The 22,484-nt window shown below is 40.9% G+C and overlaps 1 protein-coding gene across 1 annotated transcript in view; it reads right to left on the reverse strand.

Annotated features, from left to right (window-relative positions):
- Fnbp4 (formin binding protein 4) overlaps window positions 1-22,484 on the reverse strand; it is a 30,406-nt gene that overhangs the window by 6,146 nt on the left and 1,776 nt on the right. Inside the window, exons 3-12 of the mRNA XM_042675894.1 lie at window positions 20,247-20,383; window positions 19,228-19,414; window positions 16,979-17,126; window positions 16,527-16,653; window positions 15,660-16,001; window positions 14,264-14,474; window positions 12,163-12,287; window positions 9,219-9,323; window positions 7,513-7,646; window positions 6,361-6,545 (exon numbers count right to left, since the gene is read on the reverse strand). Coding sequence (XP_042531828.1) covers window positions 6,361-6,545; window positions 7,513-7,646; window positions 9,219-9,323; window positions 12,163-12,287; window positions 14,264-14,474; window positions 15,660-16,001; window positions 16,527-16,653; window positions 16,979-17,126; window positions 19,228-19,414; window positions 20,247-20,383 — 1,701 coding nt within the window. The remainder of the gene's footprint in view (window positions 1-6,360; window positions 6,546-7,512; window positions 7,647-9,218; window positions 9,324-12,162; window positions 12,288-14,263; window positions 14,475-15,659; window positions 16,002-16,526; window positions 16,654-16,978; window positions 17,127-19,227; window positions 19,415-20,246; window positions 20,384-22,484) is intronic.

Consider the following 22,484-nt stretch of genomic DNA (forward strand, 5'->3'; position numbering starts at 1 on the left):
GTGGTTTGGAAATTTCTATTTTTGATGATAGGGTAGTACAGCCATAGATAAGAATACTTTATTTCAAACATTCAGCTTGCAATTCCCTGGAATCATTTCATGTCTCAGAAGTGAATCACATCCATTTGTAATAGTGATTCTACTTGTTTTTTGGTGAGTAGGAATGACATAGTATCCATTTAAAATTCCCATAAAAATTCTTCCCATTTTGACTATCTGGGTTACTAGGTTAAGTCAGTGTCTTACTATGTAACACAGGGTTGGTTTCAAACTCCATCTACAGCCTATGCTTCTCAAGTACTGGGATTGCAATGTGTTGCTACACCAAACAATCTACGTTACTATTTCTAAAATTCCATTTGCAAGGAGCTACCTGTTGACCTTATCACAGCTTCAAATATCTGAAAATTACATTCATTTGCTAATCACAGTAACTGGAAGTGAAGGCAAAAGGGTAACAGATTTTTTTCTTATGATGATAAAGGAAAAATTTAGGAGAAGATGTCTTCAAAATAAATGAGATTTTTGAAAAAAAGATATTTGAAGATGGGTTAGCAGAGTGACTCAAGTGGTCCAGTGCCCGTCCCAAAGTGGAAGGCCCTGAAAATCCAAGCCCTAATACTAACTCAAAAAATATTAATTTAAAAATCCTCTTTTGGGCTGTATTAGCTTTTTTGCTCATGGCTGGTAATCTACCACTTAAGCCATACCTCCAGTCTAGTATTTTGCTGGTTAATTAGGAGGAAAGAGGCTGGCTTTATGGCTTATCAACCCTCAGATCTTAGCACCTTGTGAGTGACAGAAGCTTAGGGGGAGGAAGGGAAGGATTTGAGTATGAGAAGGATTTGAAATCACCACTGATGAAGTTTAAAAAATTGGAACTCAAAATCTGCAGAATAAGCTTTCCTCCATTTTTTTGTTTTTTCCTCCAATTTTGTGAAAGGCACCATTACTATAATTTCTCTGCTGGGAAAAGCTTTTGTAAAGATTAGAGAAAATAGGATATACTTACTTGTAGCCTTCCCCATCCCTCTTTATCGTCAATAGGGAAGTTTCACAATATATGGGACATTAGATATATATCCCAGCAATGTTGAGGGGCTTTTCTCCCTAAAAATCATAGAATTTAGGAGTAGAAGAGACATGAGAAATTATCTAGTTTAACTTCCTCATTTCAAAGGTAATGAAACCCAGGCAGGAACTGACTTACTCTAGATCACACAGCTGTAAGGCCAGGCCAGAGTTAGATTTATGAAGTTGACTCATATTGTTTCCATATTTACTTTGAAATATGCCTTTACTACTAAGAAAAAGGGCACTGGAATTACTAGAAGACACGAATGTAGTTTTCCAGGTACAAGACTCCATATGACTAATGTTTTATGTTTGGCAATAAGTATTATTAATTTATCTATCAGTTTATAGACCAACTCTGACCTTGGGAAGGAACCCTACTTATAACAATACATCAAAACTACATCAAAATTAAGATAATAAACACCAAAGATTAATAACAATTATTTAAAGATTAAACATCCTCCTACTAAACTAGCCATAGTAACTATGTCAGATAATACTGACAGGATTTTCAACTTAGGTATCCTATCACACCAATACATTTATGATGAAAATACACCGCTATTCAGAGAAATTCAAGGAAATGCAAGAGGTTCATTCAAAGTTAGTAACACAGTTCACAACCTGCAGAGAACTAGCCAGAATTAACTGAATTTTTTTAGGTCCAAGACTGACTCAAACTTTCGCTCATGGGCAAAGACTCTACCAACTGAACTGTGCTTCCAATCCCTTAATTACATCTTGTATAAACCAATGAGACTACACTACTCTTGATACATTTGGCCACATGTTAAGGAGCATTTTTAGACCTGATCCCAAACTAAGTTAATTCACAATACAAATGCCTTAAGCCAGTACTGTGGCTTGAACTTAGGGCCTTGTTTTTGCTTGGCATTTTTGCTCAAGGTTGGTGCTCTACCACTTGAACCAGGAGAAGGAAGTTTAGTCTTAAATAATTATTAATCTTCAATGTTTATTACCTTAATTTAGATGTAATTTTGATGTACTATTATATAAAGTAGGGTTCCTAGCCAAGGTTAGACTTTGTCTATAAACTGAGCCACCTCCACTTTAGGCTTTTTGCTGAACAACTGGAGTAAAAAGATAAGAGTCTCACAGGCAGAACTCTTCAAATTGTTGTCCTCAGACTTCAGCCTTCTCAGTGGTTAGGATTATAGTTGTGAACCACTAGTGCTTGGCCAAAAGCTGTAGCTTAAACACTGATTTCTTTTAGCTTAAGGTCAAAGTTGATGAAAAATATCCTATATGATTGTCCATTACAATCTTCATTCCTAAATTTAACCTGTTGGGTTAAATTTACCATGTAAAAGAACATTCTAATGTCCAAGGAGATTTAAGGAACACAAAGAGCTTTTACTTATGCTAGAATTCTACAAGCTTAAAGAGAACTGATTAGTGATACTATTTTTTTTTTTTTTTGTCGGTCGTGGGGCTTGAACTCTGAGCCGGGGCGCTGTCCCTCAGCTCTTACAGCTCAAGCCAAGCGCTCTACCGCTTGAGCCACAGTGCCACTTCCGATACTATTTTTATTTAAGACTTTCCCCGCCTTGGTGCTATTATAGGCAGCCTTCCTTTATTTAACTATCAAGAGAAATGACTACTTAAGAGGTCAGTTTTAATAATTCAAAGAAAGAGATTATACAAATATAGTTCCACAGAGATGAAAAAAATAGTTTTAGTCTCTGTGATATAAGCCCCCTAAAAATCCATTATTGTCTTATCTTTATAGAGACTGTAAGATGCTCAATTTAAACACTGAATCAAGAAATAAATGAAATCTCAAAACGTCAAGGTTGATCCAGGAGTAATTTTTTTTCCTTTCTTTTTTGTGGTTTTGGGGGGGTTATAAACCAGAGACCTCATACATGCTAAGCACAAGGTTTAACACTGTGCTATATACCACTAGCTCCCAATTTTCCTTCCTCAATGGTGACTTTAGTTACTACTGAGTCAACAAAGAACATATACATATTATATGACTTTGTAGGTTTTGAAGTGACTGATACTGTTTTAAAATCTCATAGACCTTGTAAAAGACCTAGATTTTCTTTTTCTTCTTGTCAGTCGTGGGGCTTAAACTCAGGGCCCGGGTACTATCCCTGAGCTCTTTTGTGCAAGGCTAATGCTCTACCACTTTGAGCCAAAGCACCACTTCCAGTTTTCTGGTGGTTAAATGGAGATAAACAGTTTCAAAGCCTTTCTTGCCTGAGCTGATTTTGAACCATGATCCTCAGATCTCAGCCTCTGAAGTAGCTAGGATTACAAGGCATGATCTACTATGTACACAGGTAAGATTTGGATTTTATTTAGATCATGTTTATCATGTTCCAGGGCCTCTCAAGATATCCTGTTTTGTTGTTATCAGAAAAGAATGGCATTTGATCTGCATTTAAAAAAAACAGTCTGTACACTCTTAGGAGTAACTACAGTATTCAATTTCAGGACATGAACAAAGGACATAAGAGTAGACAGGAATGGAATAATCTACTTAGAATCATGACCAATACTCTTCCATAACTATCATCTGTAGTTCATTATCTGTTAAATGGCAAATAGCAGAGGGGAAAAAAAACCCAACCTATTATCAGACATACCACCATTTCTAGAAAATGTCTGCATGAAAAATTAAGTTGAAATATCCTGTAACTTGAGAAATTATACTACACTTTTGAAACAAAAGTAGTAAACTACTCTTGCTATTTTCTAAAATTATCAAAGAAATTTTAAGGAGCTTTTAAGGTGCTATTTTATCCAGGCTATTTAAAGACGTTAACAAAATCATGTTATATTACCAGATTTTACTGGGACCCAGAGTAACAAGTATTTTTTCTTGTTTGTTGTGAGGCTTGAGCTCAGAGCCTGGATGCTATCCCTGAGCTCTTTTGCTTAAGGCTAGTGCTCTACCACTTTGAGCTACAACTCTACTCCCAGGTTTTGATTGGTTAACTGGAGATAGGAGTCTCATGGGGATTTTTCTGTCCATGCTGGCTTCAAACCACAATTCATAGATCTTAGCCTCCTGAGTAGCTAGGGTAGCTACCATTGCCATGCTGTATTTATTGTCTTATACAGGAGTCGTCCGTCACCCCTGCCCCACACCCTGCCACCTCAGTTGTGGGGTTTAAACTCCAGTGCGGTCCCTGAGCTCTTCAGCTCAATCTGAGCGCTCTACCACTCAAGCCACAGTGCCACTTCCTGGTTTTCTGGTGGTTAATTGGAAATCAAAGTCTTGGGGGGGGGGGGGGGGTGTGCTAGAGGGGGGGAAGTTGGGGAAGGAAGGGATGGTAGGGGAAAGAGAAAGGAGGAGGTAACTGTAACCCTTCTGTACACTATTTTTACAATTAAAAAAAAAAAAAAACCAAACATTAAAAAAGCTAAAAAAAAAAAAAAAAGTCTCAAGACTTTCCTGCCTGGGCTAGCTTTGAACTCAGATCTCAGCCTCCCAAGTAGCTAGGATTTCAAGTGTGAACCACCAGTGCCCAGCTATACAGGGTTTTTCTATGTAGCCCAGGACAGCTTCAACCTTTTGATTCTTCAGCCTCAGCCTTCCAAGTACTGGGATTTCAATCATGCATCATCATGCAAATTACTGTAAGTTTAAGAACAGAAGGTTGCGAAGCACTGTCATGCCCATGCTTCATTAAATTTATCTAAGAAATTTGGAATTTGGAAAAGACTTCTTTCACAAAATGACTAGCAAATCTTCTAAAAAGATATTTAAATTCTGAGAGTTAACAAGACCTATGAAAGCCCTATTAAAAAAAAAAAAAAAAAAAAAAGCATATATTCCTCTAAGGGTAAGGGCACCTTAATGTCATGATTCACCCTATTATCTAATTGCTTATACTAGAATATGATGTTTTGGCGGGTAATTGGAGATAACAGTCTCATACCCTAGCTTTCAACAGCAATCCTCAGATTTCAGCCTAGTGTTATAGGTGTGAGCCACCAGTGCCCAGTGGATTGTTTATTTTTAATCATAAACTATTTCCCTTCTCTGAAATCAGTGCAAGTTTCACAGTATTCTTCTATCATTTTAATTTGTACCAATATTACATTGTTTCCCCAAAAGGAAATGTACTCTTTACCAAATTTATGTAATTGTAACCTGTATGGTACATCACCTTTATAAAATAAAAATAATTAAAAGACTACAATGGAGAGATAACATTATAATATCAACAGACTAAATGTTCTACAATGATGTAAAAAAAAAAAAAGTCACCAAACAGATATTGCCAGTTCAAAATGGCTAGTCCCTTATCTTTACCATTCTTGTTTTTGGAGATTAACAGCCTTTTCAAAGACATGATAGAATGCCTAAGTAAATAATCTATTTAAAAATTTTTACAGTGATGCATAAAACATGAAAAAGTGTAGTGCCACCCGGGTGCAGGTGGCTTATGACTATAATAACTACTAAGGAGGGTGAGATCTGATGATTGTGGTTTGAAGCCAGACTGAGCAGGGAAGTCTGTGAGACTCTTACCTCCAATAAACTACTCAGAAAAGGCTGGAAGTAGAGCTCTGGCTCAAGTGGTAGAGCAGTAGCCTTAAGCAGAAGCAGCTCAGGGACAGTGCCCAGGCCCCAAGTTCAAGCATCAGGACTGGTCAAAAAAAAAAAAAAAGTGTAGTGCCCAGCTACACTTTTTAAAGTAGCTTACCTAACCTAATGATATAAATTAATTGCCTTTGATCTGGGTGCTGGTGGCTCACACCTGTAATCCTAGTTACTCAGGAGGCTAAGATCTGTGAATTGTGGTTCAAAGCCAGCATGGACAGAATAATGCCTGAGAATCCTATCTCCAGTTAACCACTCAAAACCTGTAGAGCACTGGCCTTGAGCAAAAGAGATCAGGTACAGTGCCCAGGTCCTGAGTTCAAGTCCCACAACCAACAAAAATACACAAATAAGTAAATAATTGTATTCTAATATAAAAATCTCATGTCTAAGCCAGGGGCTCGTGGCTCATGCCTGTAATCCTAGCTACTCAGGAGGCTGAGACCTGAGGATCATGGTTCAAAACCAGTCTGGGCAGGAAAGTCTGTGAGACACTTATCTCCAATAAACCACTAGAAAACTGGAAGTGGCGCTGTGGCTCAAGCGGTAGAGCGCTCGCCTTGAGCTAAAGAGCACAGGGACAGTGCCCAAGCCCAGAGTTCAAGCCCCACAACTGACAAAAAAAAAAAAAAAAAAAAAAATCCCATGTCTTTTTCTCTAAAATCATTGTTGTCCAACTAGTACTGAGTAAACTAGCCCACCTGTGGAATTTTCAGAGGATTCTGTAGGATTTGAATCAGTGCCACTTTTGTCTTTCAAAGCTGATTTAGGAAGAGTCTGGTCTCTATTTTCTTGAGCTTGGCTTTCTTCCTCCTCCTCACCATCTGGGAATTCCCACTGAGACTCGCCCGACTGTTCGTTTACATAGAAATATCGTCTATGATCCCTAAATTACAAGAAAGAAAACACATGTTTTAAAATCCATTCTCCTACAAAGACACTTCCATCTGGTCCTGTCCCAGGACAAGCAGTCTGCTCTCACAGGGACGAACCTCTTCTTAGGGACTGCTATTCACAAAGGCAACAAAGAGCTTTGACAATTGAGGATGAAGAACCCAGGATAATTCAAAGCTATTTGCAGTGCCAGCAGCTCTGTGAATACAGCCCTGAGCCCTCCTCTCCAACACATGACTTAGAAAACATCTGTTTTGCTTTTTTGCCAATGCATAACAGGGTTCCAAGTTTCATTAATGAAGGGATTCAATCGCCTAGAACACTAATTTCCCTTCCAAAGAAGAGAACAACGAAGTTTGTGAAAGGTGACTCTTCCCCTCTTGGACCGTGGAATTCACATTTCATATTCTTGATATCAAACACAGTGAAAGCTAAAGAGAGGGAGAGGATCTGGGAGCTGAAAAATAAAAGAGCAAAGATTTCAAATAATGAAAAAAAAAATCAAGAAAAGCCAAATATAAAAAGAAATGTTTTCATCTGACCTGCTGGCAGAGGATAGTAATCTTGTTCTTCATTCACATCTTCAGTCACGAAGTTTTCCTTAACTTCACCGAGGTTAATCAGGAGTAGTTGCTTCCAGAGGTCCTGTAAAGCGCACAGAGCTCTCGCATGCGCTTAACCCCCAAGCCCGCCCTACTCCGTGCAACACTCTGGAGAGTAAAAACCGGCTTCGTCCAATCTTGGAAAAAAATCCGTTACATGGAACATAAACATTGCTTTTTGTATCTCCAATGTGTGGCTGGCCAAACTCTGTGCTTGTGGTGCTTTGCCTGCCCAGCACCGCTAACTGTAGCTGCTCACAGTCTCCAGACAGGCTGTCATGTCGTCAGATGGTGGTGATCACAAATCATGTCTGAGATGTCAAAGGTGAAAGGTGAAAAGGGGAGAAGAGTGCGTACCTGTCCCAGTGGCAGGACCAGCCTTTAGGAGTGGCGTTTATTTCATACTGTTTTAGTTGTTCTGCTGCATCCTGAAGTTTTCGTTTAAGGTAGTTTCCATTAAGTGCCCCTTCCCGCCAGTCTGCAATTCGAGTCTAGAATCAATGGAGAAGATTTATTATTGTTATATCAGGAGACTCTTCTACTCCAAAACTATAGGGCTGTATTCTGGCAGAAAAGTAAACCAAAGAGAAGAAAGCCTACCAAAGTTCCTAAAATAACCTTGTTTACAATGCAGACTTATGAAAAATTAGGCTAGATATCATATTGCCATGTCTCTACTGTCTCTGAAAATGAGTAGCAGTGATTGTCTTCTGCTTTGGACATGACTGATTTTAGCCTACTGATTTTATTTTAGTTCATTTTTTTCCTTCTGTAGATGGTTGTATTTTTTTTCCTTTTCTTTTTTTTTTTTGTCAGTTCCAGGGCTTGAACTCAGGGCCTGGGCACCATCCCTGAGCTTCTTTTGCCCAAGGCTAGCACTCTACCATTTGAGCCACAGTGCTACTTCAACTTTTTGTTTATGTGGTACTGAGGATTCTAACCCAGGGCTTCATGTATACTAGGCATCTACCACTAAGCCACCTTCCTAGCCCTAGCTGGTTGTTTTGTTTTTTGTGTGTGTGTGTGTCGGACCTGAGCTGCTTTTGCTCAAGGGTAGCACTCTACCACTGGAGCCGCAGCTCTACTTCGGGCTTTTGTAGTAGTTTAGTGGAGGTAAGAGTCTCACAGACTTTTCTGCCTGGGCTGGCTTTGAGCCTCAATACTCAGAACTTAAGACTTCTGAGCAGCTAAGATTATAGGCGTGATTAGCCTACCTAGCTTAAGACAGCTCTTTTAACTCAGCACTATTGCTAATCAAAATTAGAAAGCTCAGTTCTGGCCTGAAAATGTAGCTTGATAGTAGTAAGAGTTTTTTTCCTAGCATGTGTAAATCCTAGATTGATCTCCAGCAAAGAAAAAAAATAATCAATCTAAGCCATGAACCAGTGGCCCTTAAACTCTGGGCCTGGGCACTGTCCCTCAGCTCTTCAGCCCCACTTCCAGCTTTTTCTGCTTATGTGGTGCTGAGGAATTGAAACCAGGGCCTCATGCATGCAAGGCAAGAACTCTACCACTAAGCCACCTTCCCAGCCCCAGTCTGTGAGACTCTAATCTCTAATGAACTACCAAAAAACCAGAACTGGCACTGTGGCTCAAGTGGTAAGAGTGCTAGCCTTGAGCTGAAGAGCTGAGGACAGCACCCATAGCCAGAGTTCAAGCCCCACAACTAACAACCCCCCCCAATAAGCTTGTCAAATCTTTGTCTCCCCAATGCTGAGATTACAGGTATGCACCAACATCCCCAGCTTAATATAGACACTTATGAGACACAAAATTTAATTCAAACAGGATACCAGTAGCTCTTATCTGTAATCCTATGTTAGCTACTGAGGTAGCAGAAATCTAAGGACCAAGGCTCAAAGCTAACCCAGGCAGAAAAGTCTGAGACTCTATTTCCAATTATTCAGCAACAAGCCAAAACTGGAAGTGTGGCTCAAGTGATAGAACAACAGTTATGACCAAAAAGTCAACTGAGAGCTCAAGACCTTAAGTTCAAGACACAGTACTAGCACAAAACAAAAAATTAATCTCAAACACAGTTATAGCAAGGATGGGTAAATTACCTCAGTCTGTAAGAGCAGCACATGAAAGTTGGAGATGGATTGTCTATTAATGCCTAGAAATTCAAATTTACTTGTCAGGGTATTTGCCAGTTCTCCGATCTGAAACTAATTCAGAAAAGACAAAAAAACAAAATTAGGATTAGTATTATTTTCTGTATTATGCAGTCTTTCATTTACTATTAGATACTAGAAATGTAGTTGCATGAAGGATAAAACTAATTTATAGTAAATAATTCATATAATAAAGTAATGACGGTCTATAGGAATCAAATGCTAGTCTATTCACACCATTCATAAGACATTCTGACAAATATGTAGTTCACCAGCTGAAAACAGATTGTAGCAGGGTGTTGGTGGCTCACGCCTGCAATCCTAGCTACTCAGGAGGCTGAGATCTGAGGATCACGGTTCAAAGCCAGCCCAAGCAGGTAAAGTCTGTGAGACTCATCTCTAATAAACCACTCAGAAAACTGGAAGTGGGTTGTGGCAAGTGGTAGAGTGATAGCCTTGAGCTGAAGAGCTGAGGGACAGTGCTCAGGCCCAGAGTTCAAGCCCCACAACAGACAGGGGGAAAAAAGATTTAAAATCTGCCATTATATACAATTACATACAACCTAGGAATTAGTTAACGATAGCTTCATTTTTTCACAATCCATTTTCCTAAAAGGCAGGATACTAGGGTGAGATTCTTCAATCACATGAGAGCCAGGCAGGTATGAAATGTGTGTGTTTATGTGTATGTAAGAGGGAGAGAAAGGGAGATAGAGAGGGAACGTGTAGGAGAGGGAAAGAGAGAGGAAGAGTGGAGACAGAGAGGGAAGGAGTGAGGAAGGAAGATAGGGAGGAGAGTGGAATAGGCCTTGAACTGAGGACTTTAATTGGCTGTTGCTCTACCATTTGAGCCACATCTCTTATTTCTGGCTTTATTGCTGGTTAATTGGAAATAAAGAGTCTCATGGACCTTTCTGCCAAGGCTGGCTTTAAACTTTGACCCTCAATCTCAGCCTCCTGAGTAGCTTGCATCTGGCAAGATTCAGGCTTTACAAGGACAGCAACTTGCCCCACTGGAACTTTGTTCTGGCATTTGTTAGGTAATTCTCTCCAGCCACAAGACATACATCCATCCATCCACCCACCCACCCACCCATCCTTAGCTTTGTGTTAACAAGGTAGTTCTCAACCTTGATTATGATAGCAGATGCATAAATCTACACATGGGATAAAGTTGCAAAGAATATCCAACTGTGAAACTGTATATAAATAATCCATGTGGCTATTATGGAGAAACAAGTATGAAAATGTGGTCCAACAACCCAGTGTATCAGTCTTATGACAGTAGGTACTCTTGACACATATTACAAGGGATCTGGGAACACTACACAGAACAGACAGAATGCAGGATCCACTTATGAGGTCCTGAGAATAGCAGAGTCCGGCAGACAGCAGAGTGGTAGGAACTAGGGGCCAGGAATCAGTGTTAATGGGAACAGAGTTTTAGGTGGAAAGGATGAAAGAGTTCTGGAAAATGAATGGTGATGATGGGTAAATGTACACAATGCCTCTGAACTGTCCTTAAGAGTGGTTAAGATAGCAATCTTACTAATGTGTATTTCACAATAAAAATGCACTGGGGGGAAAAATTTTTAAAACCTGAGTGCCAGTGGCTCATGCCTAGATAATTAGAAGACTGACTCTAAGAATAGAGGTCCAAAGTCAGCCTAGGCAGAAAAATCCATGAGACTTTTATCTCTAACTAACCACCAAAGTCTAGTGGCATTATACCTCTCCTCCCTGCCCCCTCCCCCCCAGGCCCTGGTCAGTTGTGGGGCTTGAACTCTGGGCCTGGGTGGTATCCCTCAGCTCTTCAGTTCAAGAAGGCTCTACCACTTGAGCCACAGCACCACTTCCAGTTTTCTGGTGGTTTTTATTGAAGAGTCTCATGGACTTTTCTGTCTGGGCTGGCTCTGAACCGTGATCCTCAGATCTCAGCCTCCTGAGTAGCTAGGATAACAGGCGTGAGCCACCAGTGCCCGGCTAGTGGCATTACCTTTATAATAACAATTTAAAAGAAAAGCTAAGTGACTAAAGTGGTAGTGTGAAGGCAAGAGAAAAATGCCCTAATTTCAAGCCCACTACCAGCAAAAATAAAGTATTTCATGGAGGACTTAAATCTGACTTTGTTCTTTTGAGTACTTCTAAACAACAGAAGCCTATTATTGATCAGCTCTTTGAAAGTTTAACATCAAAGAAAGCAAATGTTCAGAATTTTCCTGGTAATATATCATGAAGCCAGCCATATGTAATTTCCTATTTCAGCCTTAAATACGACGTTTTCACCCAAAGGGATTTCAGTAGATTTACTACTTGCTAACAGAAAGTGTTAGTTTCCTTCTTTTTATTTTTTTTTGGTCGGTCATGGGGCTTCAACTAAGCCTGAGCGCTGTCCCTCAGCTCTTCAGCTCAAGGCTAGTGCTCCATCACTTGAGCTATAGTGCCACTTCCAGTTTTCTGGTGGTTTATTGGAGGTAAGAGTTTCAGGATGTGAGGGCAATCTGGCTGCAACATCTGTCACCCCATTGATCGCCAGGGTTGATTCGGCTGATCTGGCTGGCAAGGTGGGTGTCCCCTTCCTCCCTCACCACTCCATGTGCGTCCCTCCCGAAGCTGTGCGCTCGGTCGAAGAGGACGACCATCCCCAATAGCGGAGGACCGGTCTTCGGTCAAGGGTATATGAGTAGCTGCGCTCCCCTGCTAGAACCTCCAAACAAGCTCTCAAGAGTTTCATGGACTTTCCTGCCCGGGCTGGCTTTGAACCGTGATCCTCAGGTCTCAGCCTGAGTAGATAGGATTATAGGCATGAACCACCAGCATCCGGCAGAAAGCAGTTAGTTTCATGATTAGATTTTTCAAAAATTTGCTAAGTTACGTTAATTAATATACACACTTTTAAATCTTGTTCTTCTTCCACTTTTGGTGCTGTTTGTACTTTTATCTTCTCTGACGATTCTTCTGCATCTACCTCTTTATCTGAACTTTCATCTATTTTTTCTGAATTTTCAGCACCAATCACTGCAAAAGAGAATGTGAAATTAAGCCCAAACAATCAACACATGGCATCCCCCTGCAGCAGAGACATATAAAGGAGTAATCTCTCCTTGAATACATGTTTGTGGGTGGGGCAGAGGCCAACAATGTTTGGTTTTTTTGGTCCAGTCCTGGACCCTGAACTCTGGGCCTGGGCGCTGTCCCTCAGCTTGTTCAGCTCAAGGCTAGCCCTCTACCACTTGAGCCACAGCACCACTTCTGGCTTTTTTCTTTTTGCTTATGTGGTGCTGAGGAATCGAAGCCAGGGCCTTAAGCATGCAAAGCAAGCGCTCTACCACCGAGCCACCTTCCCAGCCCTGTTTTTTTTTTTTTTTTTGTACCAGTACTGAGGCTTGAACTCGGACTCAATATCTTCCTCAGAAGCTGGGCACTGGTGGCTCATGCCTGTAATCCTACTCAGGAGGCAGAGATCTGAGGATTGCAGTTGGAAGCCAGTTTGGGAAGGAAAGTCTGTGAGACTCAACTTAATAAACTACTCAGAAAAAAAAGCTGTAAGTGGCACCATTGCTCACATGGTAGAGCACTAGCCTTGAGCAAAAGCAACTCAGGGATAGCGCCCAGGCCCACAGCCACACCCTCCCCTTTCCCCTGTACAAAAAAAGTCTGGACAATCTCGATAATTTCAATGAGCATGGCAGCCTATGTCTCTGTAGTCCCGCTACTCTGGATCACTTAAACCATAATTTCTAGGTCAGTGTGAAGCAACTTAACCAAGGCCCCATATCTCTCCTTTTGTTTTGTGTTGTTGAGACAGCATGTTCCTATTCCTATATAGCTCACGCTGGTCGTAGAGCTTGAACTCTGGGACTGGGCGCTGTCCCTCCGCTCTTCAGCTCAAGGAAAGCTCACTACCACTTGAGCCACAGTGTCAGTTCTGGTTTTCTGGTGGGTTTACTGGAGGCAAGAGTCTCACAGACTTTCCTGCCTGGGCCATCTTTGAATCAAGATCCTTAGATTGCAGCCTCCTCAGTAGCTAGGATTACAGGTGTGAGCCACTGACTGAGCCACTGACTGGCGCCTGGCCTTAAACTTTTGATCCTCTTTAACTATCTTAATTTCTCAAGTGCAGACAGGTGTCTGCTGATATATATGAACAAAAATTAATAGAAAAGAAGTCCTCATTTGTTATTTCCCTTGGTATTAGTTTTCAAACCAGGACCTTAAAAAACACCTTCTGCTAAGTATACAATAAAAAGGTTTAATGTTTGATTTTTGCAATTGGTAGAAAAATTCTACCTCTTGAACCACAGGTTCAGTCCTTTTTGCTGTAGTGATCTTTTTGTCTTGTACTCTGGCCAGGGTCAGCTTTGGACCATAATTCCTACACCTCCTGTGTAGCTGAAACTATAGGAACATACTACCATAACTAGCTTGTTCTCTGTGAAATATGGTCTCTTATCTCTGGGCTGATCTTGAATTGTGATCCTCATCTCTGCCTCCCAGTACAGGCAGGGCCACTGTACTATACCCCCTTGGTACTGAAATCTTTTTTTTTTTTGTTGGTCGTGGGGTCTGAACTCCTGGCCTAGGCGCTGTCCCTCAGCTCTTCAGCTCAAGGCAAGCATTCTACCACTTGAACCACAGTGCCACTTCTGGCTTTTTCTGCTTATGTGGTACTGAGGAATCGAACCCAGGGCGCCTCATGCATGCAAGCTAAGCACTCTACCATTGAGCCACCTTTCCAGCCCTGGTACTGAAATCTTACAGTTAACTTTTCTACTACATATTCAAGAATCAAAAGGAAAATAATCCTCCCTGATTTTGCTGAAGGGAAACATGAGGGTGGAGTGTTTCCTCTTTTCATCATTCAATTTTAAAAGCCAATGTGGACCAGAGATCCAGTTCAGTGATAAAGGTTCTGGCCTCACATGCACAAAGGCTTGGGTTACTCACAATACTGTCCAAAAAATAATAATTAAAAAAAGTAGGGCACGAATTACCAGTTTCTCCATTTTCTGGAGTCTCTTGTCCAGTTTTACTACTACTCCGACTGGTGGACTCTGGACTCGTGGCTCGAACAAACATCTTCCATTTTCCTCTTTTAGACATAAGTCTGCGCATTCCATCCTGAGAGGCTGGCTGGCTGATATCAGAACGTGGACTAGACCCTGACACACTACCATCTCCTTCCTCCAAGGCTCGCAACTCTGCCTAGAAAAAAACGTGACAATAAAATTAGTCACTAACTTTAGAATTTAAAATCCCTGAGACTAGGAAGTATTTCTCAAATGTGCATCTGAAGGGGGCTAGTTCTAGAGATCCACAAATATACAAATCTTATACACAATGGGAAAAGCCTAATGTACCTAGTCCTTCTACAGAACTTTAGCCCTTTTATCTTTATTTGTGCCAGCCTTGGATCTTGAATTCAGGGCCTGGGCACTGTCCCTGAGTTTTTCTGCTCAAGGCTAGCATTCTACACTTCAGCCACAGCCCTACTTTTGGCTTTTTGGTGGTTGGAGATAAGAATCTCATGAACTTTGCCTGTCCAGGCTGGCTTTGAACCTCATTCCTTATATCTCAGTCTCCTGAGTGGCTACAATTATAGGTATGAGCCACTGGCACCTGGCTACTGTAGTTCTTACCTGGAAAAGCTTCAGGAGATGTTACTATTATATAATACTTATTAATTTATTGATTTATGCTGGGTCATTCAGCAGTAGCAGATAAAATTGCCCCAAGGGGGGAAAAACAATGGCAGAAAATAGGTAAAAACCAACTTCTCAATAAATTCAAGCCCAAAGCTTATGCTGAGTTCAAGCCCCAGTAGGAGGTACATGCACATACATACACACATACAGAAATATTAACACTGAAACTCCTCCAGTATAACTAATATTAAAAAAAAATGAAAAAGCACATAAGGGCATGACTGTAACCTCAGTAATTAGTAAGTTAAAGCATTGTTATGTAGTCCATTTATTATCAATTACATAAAGCATCAGATGCTAAAACAACCACAACTCTGTAAAGTTTTAATTTAAATGCTTAGACATACCTAGATGAAGGGGTAAAAAAACAAAATCCTAATAGCAACTACAATAATGCCTATATGAAAGTATCTGTCCAGACTAGAGCCTGAATCTAGGGCTTGCCCTCTAGTTTGGCTTGACTGGTTGGCTTATATGCTACCACTTGAGCCATATCTCCCACCTTACTTTATGCTGCTTATTTAAGATACAGTCTCACAGACTTTTCTTCCTGAGTTGGTTTTAAATCTCAATCCTCTGGATCTCAGCCTCCTGAGTACTAAGAATTACAGGTGGGAGCCACCAGCACTTGGCTAGTATGACAGTATTAAGGGGGAAAATGTACTTTAAATCTTCAAAAACTTACTTTTTTCCTTTCCAAAACTAGCTCCAACTCAAGGGTATCTTGTTCTTCTTCCTCCTCACTTTCTCCAGACTGAACAACGCTGCAAACATCTTCCTGAGAAGGATCTTCTATACTGTCCATTAGAGCTTCCTGTGGCTTTACTGTGGTCACTGTTTCTTCTTCTGCTGTACTCGTTTCTTTTACTTCTGATACTGGCTCTGCTTCTTTACAAATTACTTTTCTTCTCCATCTCTCTTCTTCCTCTTTTATTCCCTCTGGCAATAAAGGGGCAAGCAGGGATGCTGCCACTCCTTTCCTCTCCTCCTCATTGTTAGAGAGAGCTTGAATTGCTTCATTTACTTCCTACAAAGAATGAAATCATTCAGTGTCAACTATCAAAAGAAATCTCCCCTATATACTTTATTATTCATACTAATTTTACTTTTAGTTACTGGATACTTACAAAATTCATTTAAACTCAAAAGACCTTTAACACATACATATAGGGAATGTTAAGAAAGGTAGTGGCTGAATTAAAATCAGTTCTTCTTAGTGGCACTAAAGTCTATCCTATCCTAGTTTCACAAAGTCAAAGGTGGGTTAGTAGAAAGCAGAGGCAGATTTTTAAATGAGATTCGCATTTTTGTCAGCTTAACATATGACTTGATAAGGTGTGCTTTGAAGGAGATTAACAGACAATAAAATGAAATGTTCAATCATATTCAAAAATCTGAATTATAGGAAATGTACTCATTAGCTTACTCGTGTAACTATAACCCCTTTATACGGTTATCTTTACAATTAATAAAAAAACTGAATTGGTCCAAAACTTACTTGTAGTTTATTACATTTAATTAATACGTAAATGCCCTAATATGTAACACTAACCTTTTTAACTTCTCGTTTGGCTATGACTGGTCCACTTTTACTACTAGAAACAGAAACAGAAATTGTTTTCTCCTTTGCATATATATCTGTATTCACCACAAAACTAGCTTCAGCACCTGTTACAGAACTGGAAAAAACAACAACAAACATTTAGCAGGAGAAATAGAAGGCAAATACCTTTAGCACAAGACTAACATTTTTCTATGTACTTTTTTCCTTTCTTTTTTTGGTTGGTCGTGGGGTCTGAACTCTGAGCCTGGGTACTGTCCCTCAGCATTTCAGCTCAAGGCTAGCGCTCTACCATGTGAGCCACAGTGCCACTTCTAGCTTTTTCTCCTTATGTGGTGCTGAGGAATCGAATCCAGAGCCTCATGCATGCAAGGCAAGCACTCTACCACTGAACCACCTTCCCAGCCCTCTACATACTTTTTTCATGTATGTCCTGTCCTTACCTGGGCTGGTAATGTTGCAATCCCTGTACCTGGGTGGCAAGATATTGGGGTAATTCCCAAGTTACTTCATTTGTTTGTGTGTTCCAATAGTAATAGCATCCTGTGTTCTCATCCCAGACTTCTTGCCAATCTCCCATCTCAATTCCAACTAGAAGAAAATAAAACAAACTTTATACAAACCCTTCTACAGCTCAGATGTTTATCCCAAGACACTATTACAGTCATGACAATCTAACATAAGGCTCTTGAAACTCAAAAGTACTTAGAAGCATTCTTGGTTTCTACTCACTAGGTGCATTACTCATAAACTGCAGTAACACAAAGAACCTTCAGACGTTACCAAATTTTTACTGGAAGGCAGGTGACTCCTGACTCCAAGAACCACCAGCCTAACATTAAGGATAATTTACTCAGCAATATTTCTTAGTCACTTTTGCACACATGGTTTAAAATGCAGCTTACTACCCAAAATAATTTTAAAAACTATAAACTTTTTTCAATCTTCTGTTTTTATTTATTGATTTTTGACAGCCCTGGGGCTTATACTCAGGGCCTGGGCACTGTCCCTGAGCAAAAGCTCAAGGCTAGCACTCCACCGCTTGAGCCACAGCACCACTTCCAGCCTTTTCTGTTTATGTGGTACTGAGGAATCCAACCAAGGGCTTCATGTATGCTAGGCAAGCACTCTACCACTAAGCCACATTTCCAGCCCTGTTTTTACTTTTTTGTGATAGTACCGAGGCCTGAACTCAGAATCTCTTGCTCTTGCTTGGCTTACTTGCTCATGTCTGACACTCAACACTTGAGCTATGTCTCTAGTTTGCCATTCTGATTGTTAACTGGAGAGAGAAATGTCTTGCAGTTTTTTTTTTTTCCCTCTGTTGGTTGTAGGGCCTGAACTATGGGCCTGGGCGCTGTCCCTCAGCTCTTCAGCTCCAGGCTAGCACTCTACCACTTGGGCCAGTGTCACTTCCGGCTTTTCCCCCCGCTGCTTATGTGGTGCTAAAGAATCGAACCCAGGACCATATACATGCAAAGCAAGCAATCTACCACTGAGCCAACTTCCCAGCCCCTCTAACAGCATAAACTTTTTTTTAAATTAAAGATTCACTGAGCAAGGATGGGCACTGCTGGCTCATGCTTGTGATCCTAGCCAGTCAGGAGGCTAAGATCTGAGGATTGTGGTTCAAAGCCAGCCTAGCTAGGAAAGCTCGTGAATCTTTTATCTATCTCTACTTAACCAACAAAAAGTTGGAAGTGGTGCTGTGGCTAAAATGGTAACTTTGAGCAGAGAAGCTTAGAAACAGTGCCCAGGCCCAGAGTTTAAGCCCCAAGAACAAAAAACAAAGAAAACCAACACTGGACATAGCAGTGCACACTTGTAATCCAGCTACTCAGCAGGCAGAGATTGGGAGAATCACAATTTGAAACAAGCTAGAGAAAAAGCTAACGAGACCCCCAATCTCAACAAATGCCTTGGTGTGGTAGTGAACATTTGTAATTACAAGTAGGAGGCACATGTTGGAAGCATCCACATCTGTGGTTGCCCCAGGCAAACACAAGAGCCTATCTGAAAAATAAGTAAAGGAAAAAAGGAGTCAAGGGAATGACTAGCAAGCCTGAAGGCCCTCAAGTTCAGACCTCAACGCCAGCCAGCACCCTCTCTTCCAGAAAAGTAAGTTGTATTCTATAAGTTCTTTTTTTTTTTTTTTCCTAGTCATGGGGCTTGAACTCTGGGCCTGGGTACTGTCCCTCAGCTCTTCAGCTCAAGGCTAGTGCTCTACCATTTGAGCCAGTGTCACTTCTGCTTTTTCTGCTTATGTGGTGCTGAGGAATTGAACCCAGGGCCTCATGCATGCAAGGCAAGCACTCTACCACTGAGCCACCTTCCCATCCCTCTACAATTTCTTTTTTTGGGTCCGGTCGTGGGGCCTGAACTCTGGGCCTGGGTGCTGTCCCTCAGCTCTTCAGCTCAAGGCTAGCACTCTACCACTTGAGCCACAGCGCCACTTCTGGCTTTTTGCTTATGTGGTGCTGAGGAATCGAACCCAGGGCCTCAGGCATGCAAGGCAAGCGCTCTACCACTGAGCCACCTTCCCAGCCCTCTACAATTTCTTAAAGATATCACACTCATCATCTTCCAACAGTCCAACCTAGGCCAAAATCTTTACCTTATTAATGTTACGATCTTAACAATCTTCACCTTTGGGGTTGAACTTAAAGACTTTGAAGCAAGGTACCATACTCACCTCCTGCAAGAGAACACTGAGTATCATACTGCCACTCTGGTGTTTGGGTTGAGTCTGTTCCATTTGATGTAGTGGAGGAAAGGGCAGATGATGATGCTTCCTTTGGCTCTGGTCGAGGTGGTGTTGGAGGTGGAGCAGAAGTTCCCTCAGGAACTGTAGGCTGTGGAGCTGTTATAGCATCAATCTCCTATAGAATGAAGAATGATAAAGGTAATAATGACAGGAAAACCAAAAACTTGAAAACAGGCAATTACTTTAAAAAAATGTCAGCATTACCGGGCACAGTGGCTCACACCTGAAATCCTAGATACTCTGAGATCTGAGAATCACAGTTCATAGCCAGCCTGGGCAGGAAAGTCTTATTCTTATCTTCAATTAACCACCAGAAAACTGGAAGTGGAGGGGTGGCTCAAGTGGTAGAGCCCTAGCCTTGAGTTGAAGAGCTAAGGGACAGCGCTCAGTCCCAGAGTTCAAGCCTCATGACTGACCTCTCCTTCCCCCGACAAAAAAGTCAGCCCGCACAATTCTAAGCTACGCGATTTTCAAAACTATTCTCTTTCAATTAATTACGAAGTTTCCTAAAACTTTGCATTCTTCTTTTTTCTCCTTACTAGAAGCATTACAAAAGGAAAAGAAAGAGGGAAGGATGAAATAAGACATGTAGAGTGGGCACTGATGGCTCACGCCTGTAATCCTAGATATTCAGGAGGCTGAGATCTGAGGATCTCAGTTTAAAGCCAGCTTGGGCAGGAAAGTACATGAGACTCCTGTCTCCAATAAACCACCAGAAAACTGGAAGTGGCACTGTGGCTCAAGTGGTAGGCTCGCCTTGAGCTGAAGAGCTGAGGGACAGCGTCCAGGCCCAGAGTTCAAGCCCCATAACAGACTAAAAAAAAAAAAAAGACATGTGGAAACATAAGGGAGGAGAGACACTGAGATTGACAAGCAAAGCAACCACTTGAGACACAGACTCCAAAGTGGTTTCAATAACTAAAAATCCAAACAAAAGTACCACTAACCGCTAGGAAGTTGGCCAATGTACTGTCAATATCAGTTGACTGGTTTCCATTTGCCTCTTTGGATTGTGCTGGTTTTTCAGAAGCATCACTTTCATCATCATCACTGTCTGCATAAGCACCAAGTAAACATAAACCACCTACAAGCAAAAAGGAACATCTTAGTAACAATGCTGAATGTCCTAGGACATACCTAAGAAAACACACATAGCATGGCCCCTTAGCTAAAGAGTTTACACTGTTCACTTATTGATTAGAACTCAAAATAATAAACAGTACACTGGGCTTGGGGATATAACTCATTGGTAAAGCAAAAGGTCCTCAGCTCAATTCCAAAGACAAAATAAGAAAAGTCACTAAACCACCAAAGGCATTAGTGGTACAATACACTTAAGACTGCATATAGCTACTTGACATCTTCCGCAATATTGACAATCAATGAATCTTACTCTTTCAAAATTAACACAAGCATTTAGGGATTAAAATGTCCATTTCAGTAGTAATGGGATGGCTCAGGTGGTAGAACACCTGCTTAGCTAGGGTAAGGCCCTGATTTCAAACCCCAGTGTGGAAGAAAAATCCCAGCACAGAAGAAAATTAAGAGTTAACATACGTGGGCCAAAGAAAAGGACATTCAGGTCCATTAAACAAAAACTTACAAAAGCAATGCTCTGAGTGCCCAGAACAAAAATAGTGAAATACCTCAAAACCCCACTTTTAACAACAGGTAGGTCAAAGATTCAACAAAGAAACAATAGAACTAAATGACATTACAAACCAAATGGACTTGACAAGACATTCACAGAGTATTTCACCCAGCAGCTGCAAAATACACATTTTTCTCAGCAGCTCATGATTATATTTTAGGACAGGAGTAGGGAACACCCAGCCTGGATGTAAATAATTGGTACACATCAGGGCAGACACATACATGCTCCTTGTTGGCTGTGCATGGCCATCTGTATTAATAGCTTTGTATGACTTGTTAATGATATAAATATTCAAATGTCCCTTGGCAGAAAAAAACGTTCATTGTTTTAGGGACATAAATCTTAGCAAACACAAGAAACCAATAGAGAAAATGTCCAAACACATGAAGACTAAACAACACAATGTTGAAAGACAAGTGGAGTAGGGGAGATAAGGGGCTGGGAATGTGGTTTAGTAGAGTGCTTGCCTAGTATGCAAGAAGCCCTGGGTTTTATTCCTTAGCACCACATAAGCAGAAAATGCCAGAAATGGCTCTGTGGCTGTGGCTCAAGTGGTAGAGTGCTAGCCTTGAGCAAAAGAAGCTCAGGGACAGTGCTCAGGCCCTGATTTGACCCAGGACTGGCAAAAAAAATAAAAAAGGTTCCTGGAAGCTAAGTGCTGGTGACTCACACCTGTAATCCTAGCTACTTAGGAGGCTGATATCTGAAGATGCTGGTTTAGAAGCCAGCTCAAGCAGAAAAATCTGAGAAACGCTTATTTCCAATTAACCAAGAGCTGCACTGAAGATGTGGCTCAAGTGGTAGAGCATCGTTTTCGAGTGAAAAAGCCAATCGAGAACATGAGGCTCTGAGTTCAAGCCCTAGCACAGGCAAAAAATAAAAATAAAAACCCTGGAATTTAATAAAAACAAAACATATTACAACCTCTAGGATACAGGAAAAGCAGTGATATGAGGAAAATTTATAGCTGAGTACCTACATAGGGAAAAATAAAAAAGCTCAAATAAACAGCCTAAAGACCTCAAACTTCTAGAAAAAAAAAAAAAACAGGAACATGTTAAACTCAAGATCAGTAGACAGAAATAAAAATTAGGGCAGTGACTGGAGTCTTCAAAAAAAACTTTATGAAGAATTAATGAAACAGAACATTAGCTCTTTGAAAAATAAGTAAGATGGACAAACCCCTAGCTAATTTGACTGCAAGGAAGAATCTACTCAGGAGGCGAGATCTGAGGATCTCAAAAGCCAGCCAGGGCAACAAAGGCCCTAAGACTATTACTTCCAATTAACCATCAAAAAAAAAGTGGAGCTGTGGCTCAAGTGATACTGTACAGCCTTGAGGTGAAAAAAGCAAAGGGACAACACCTAGGTCCCAAGTTCAAGCTCCAGACTGGCACAAAAAGTAAAATGCCAAGTAGATATGAGGGACAAAATAGCATTAGAAAAAGTTAGGGGAACTTAAAAAAATGGAAGGAAAAAGAAAAGTAGCAAAGAGCATTTTGGACACTGGGAAAAAGCAAAAAACAAATTG

The sequence above is a fragment of the Dipodomys spectabilis genome, unplaced genomic scaffold (genome assembly GCF_019054845.1).
Source record: "Dipodomys spectabilis isolate Male_0828 unplaced genomic scaffold, ASM1905484v1 ptg000030l, whole genome shotgun sequence".
Taxonomy (NCBI): Eukaryota; Metazoa; Chordata; class Mammalia; order Rodentia; family Heteromyidae; genus Dipodomys; species Dipodomys spectabilis.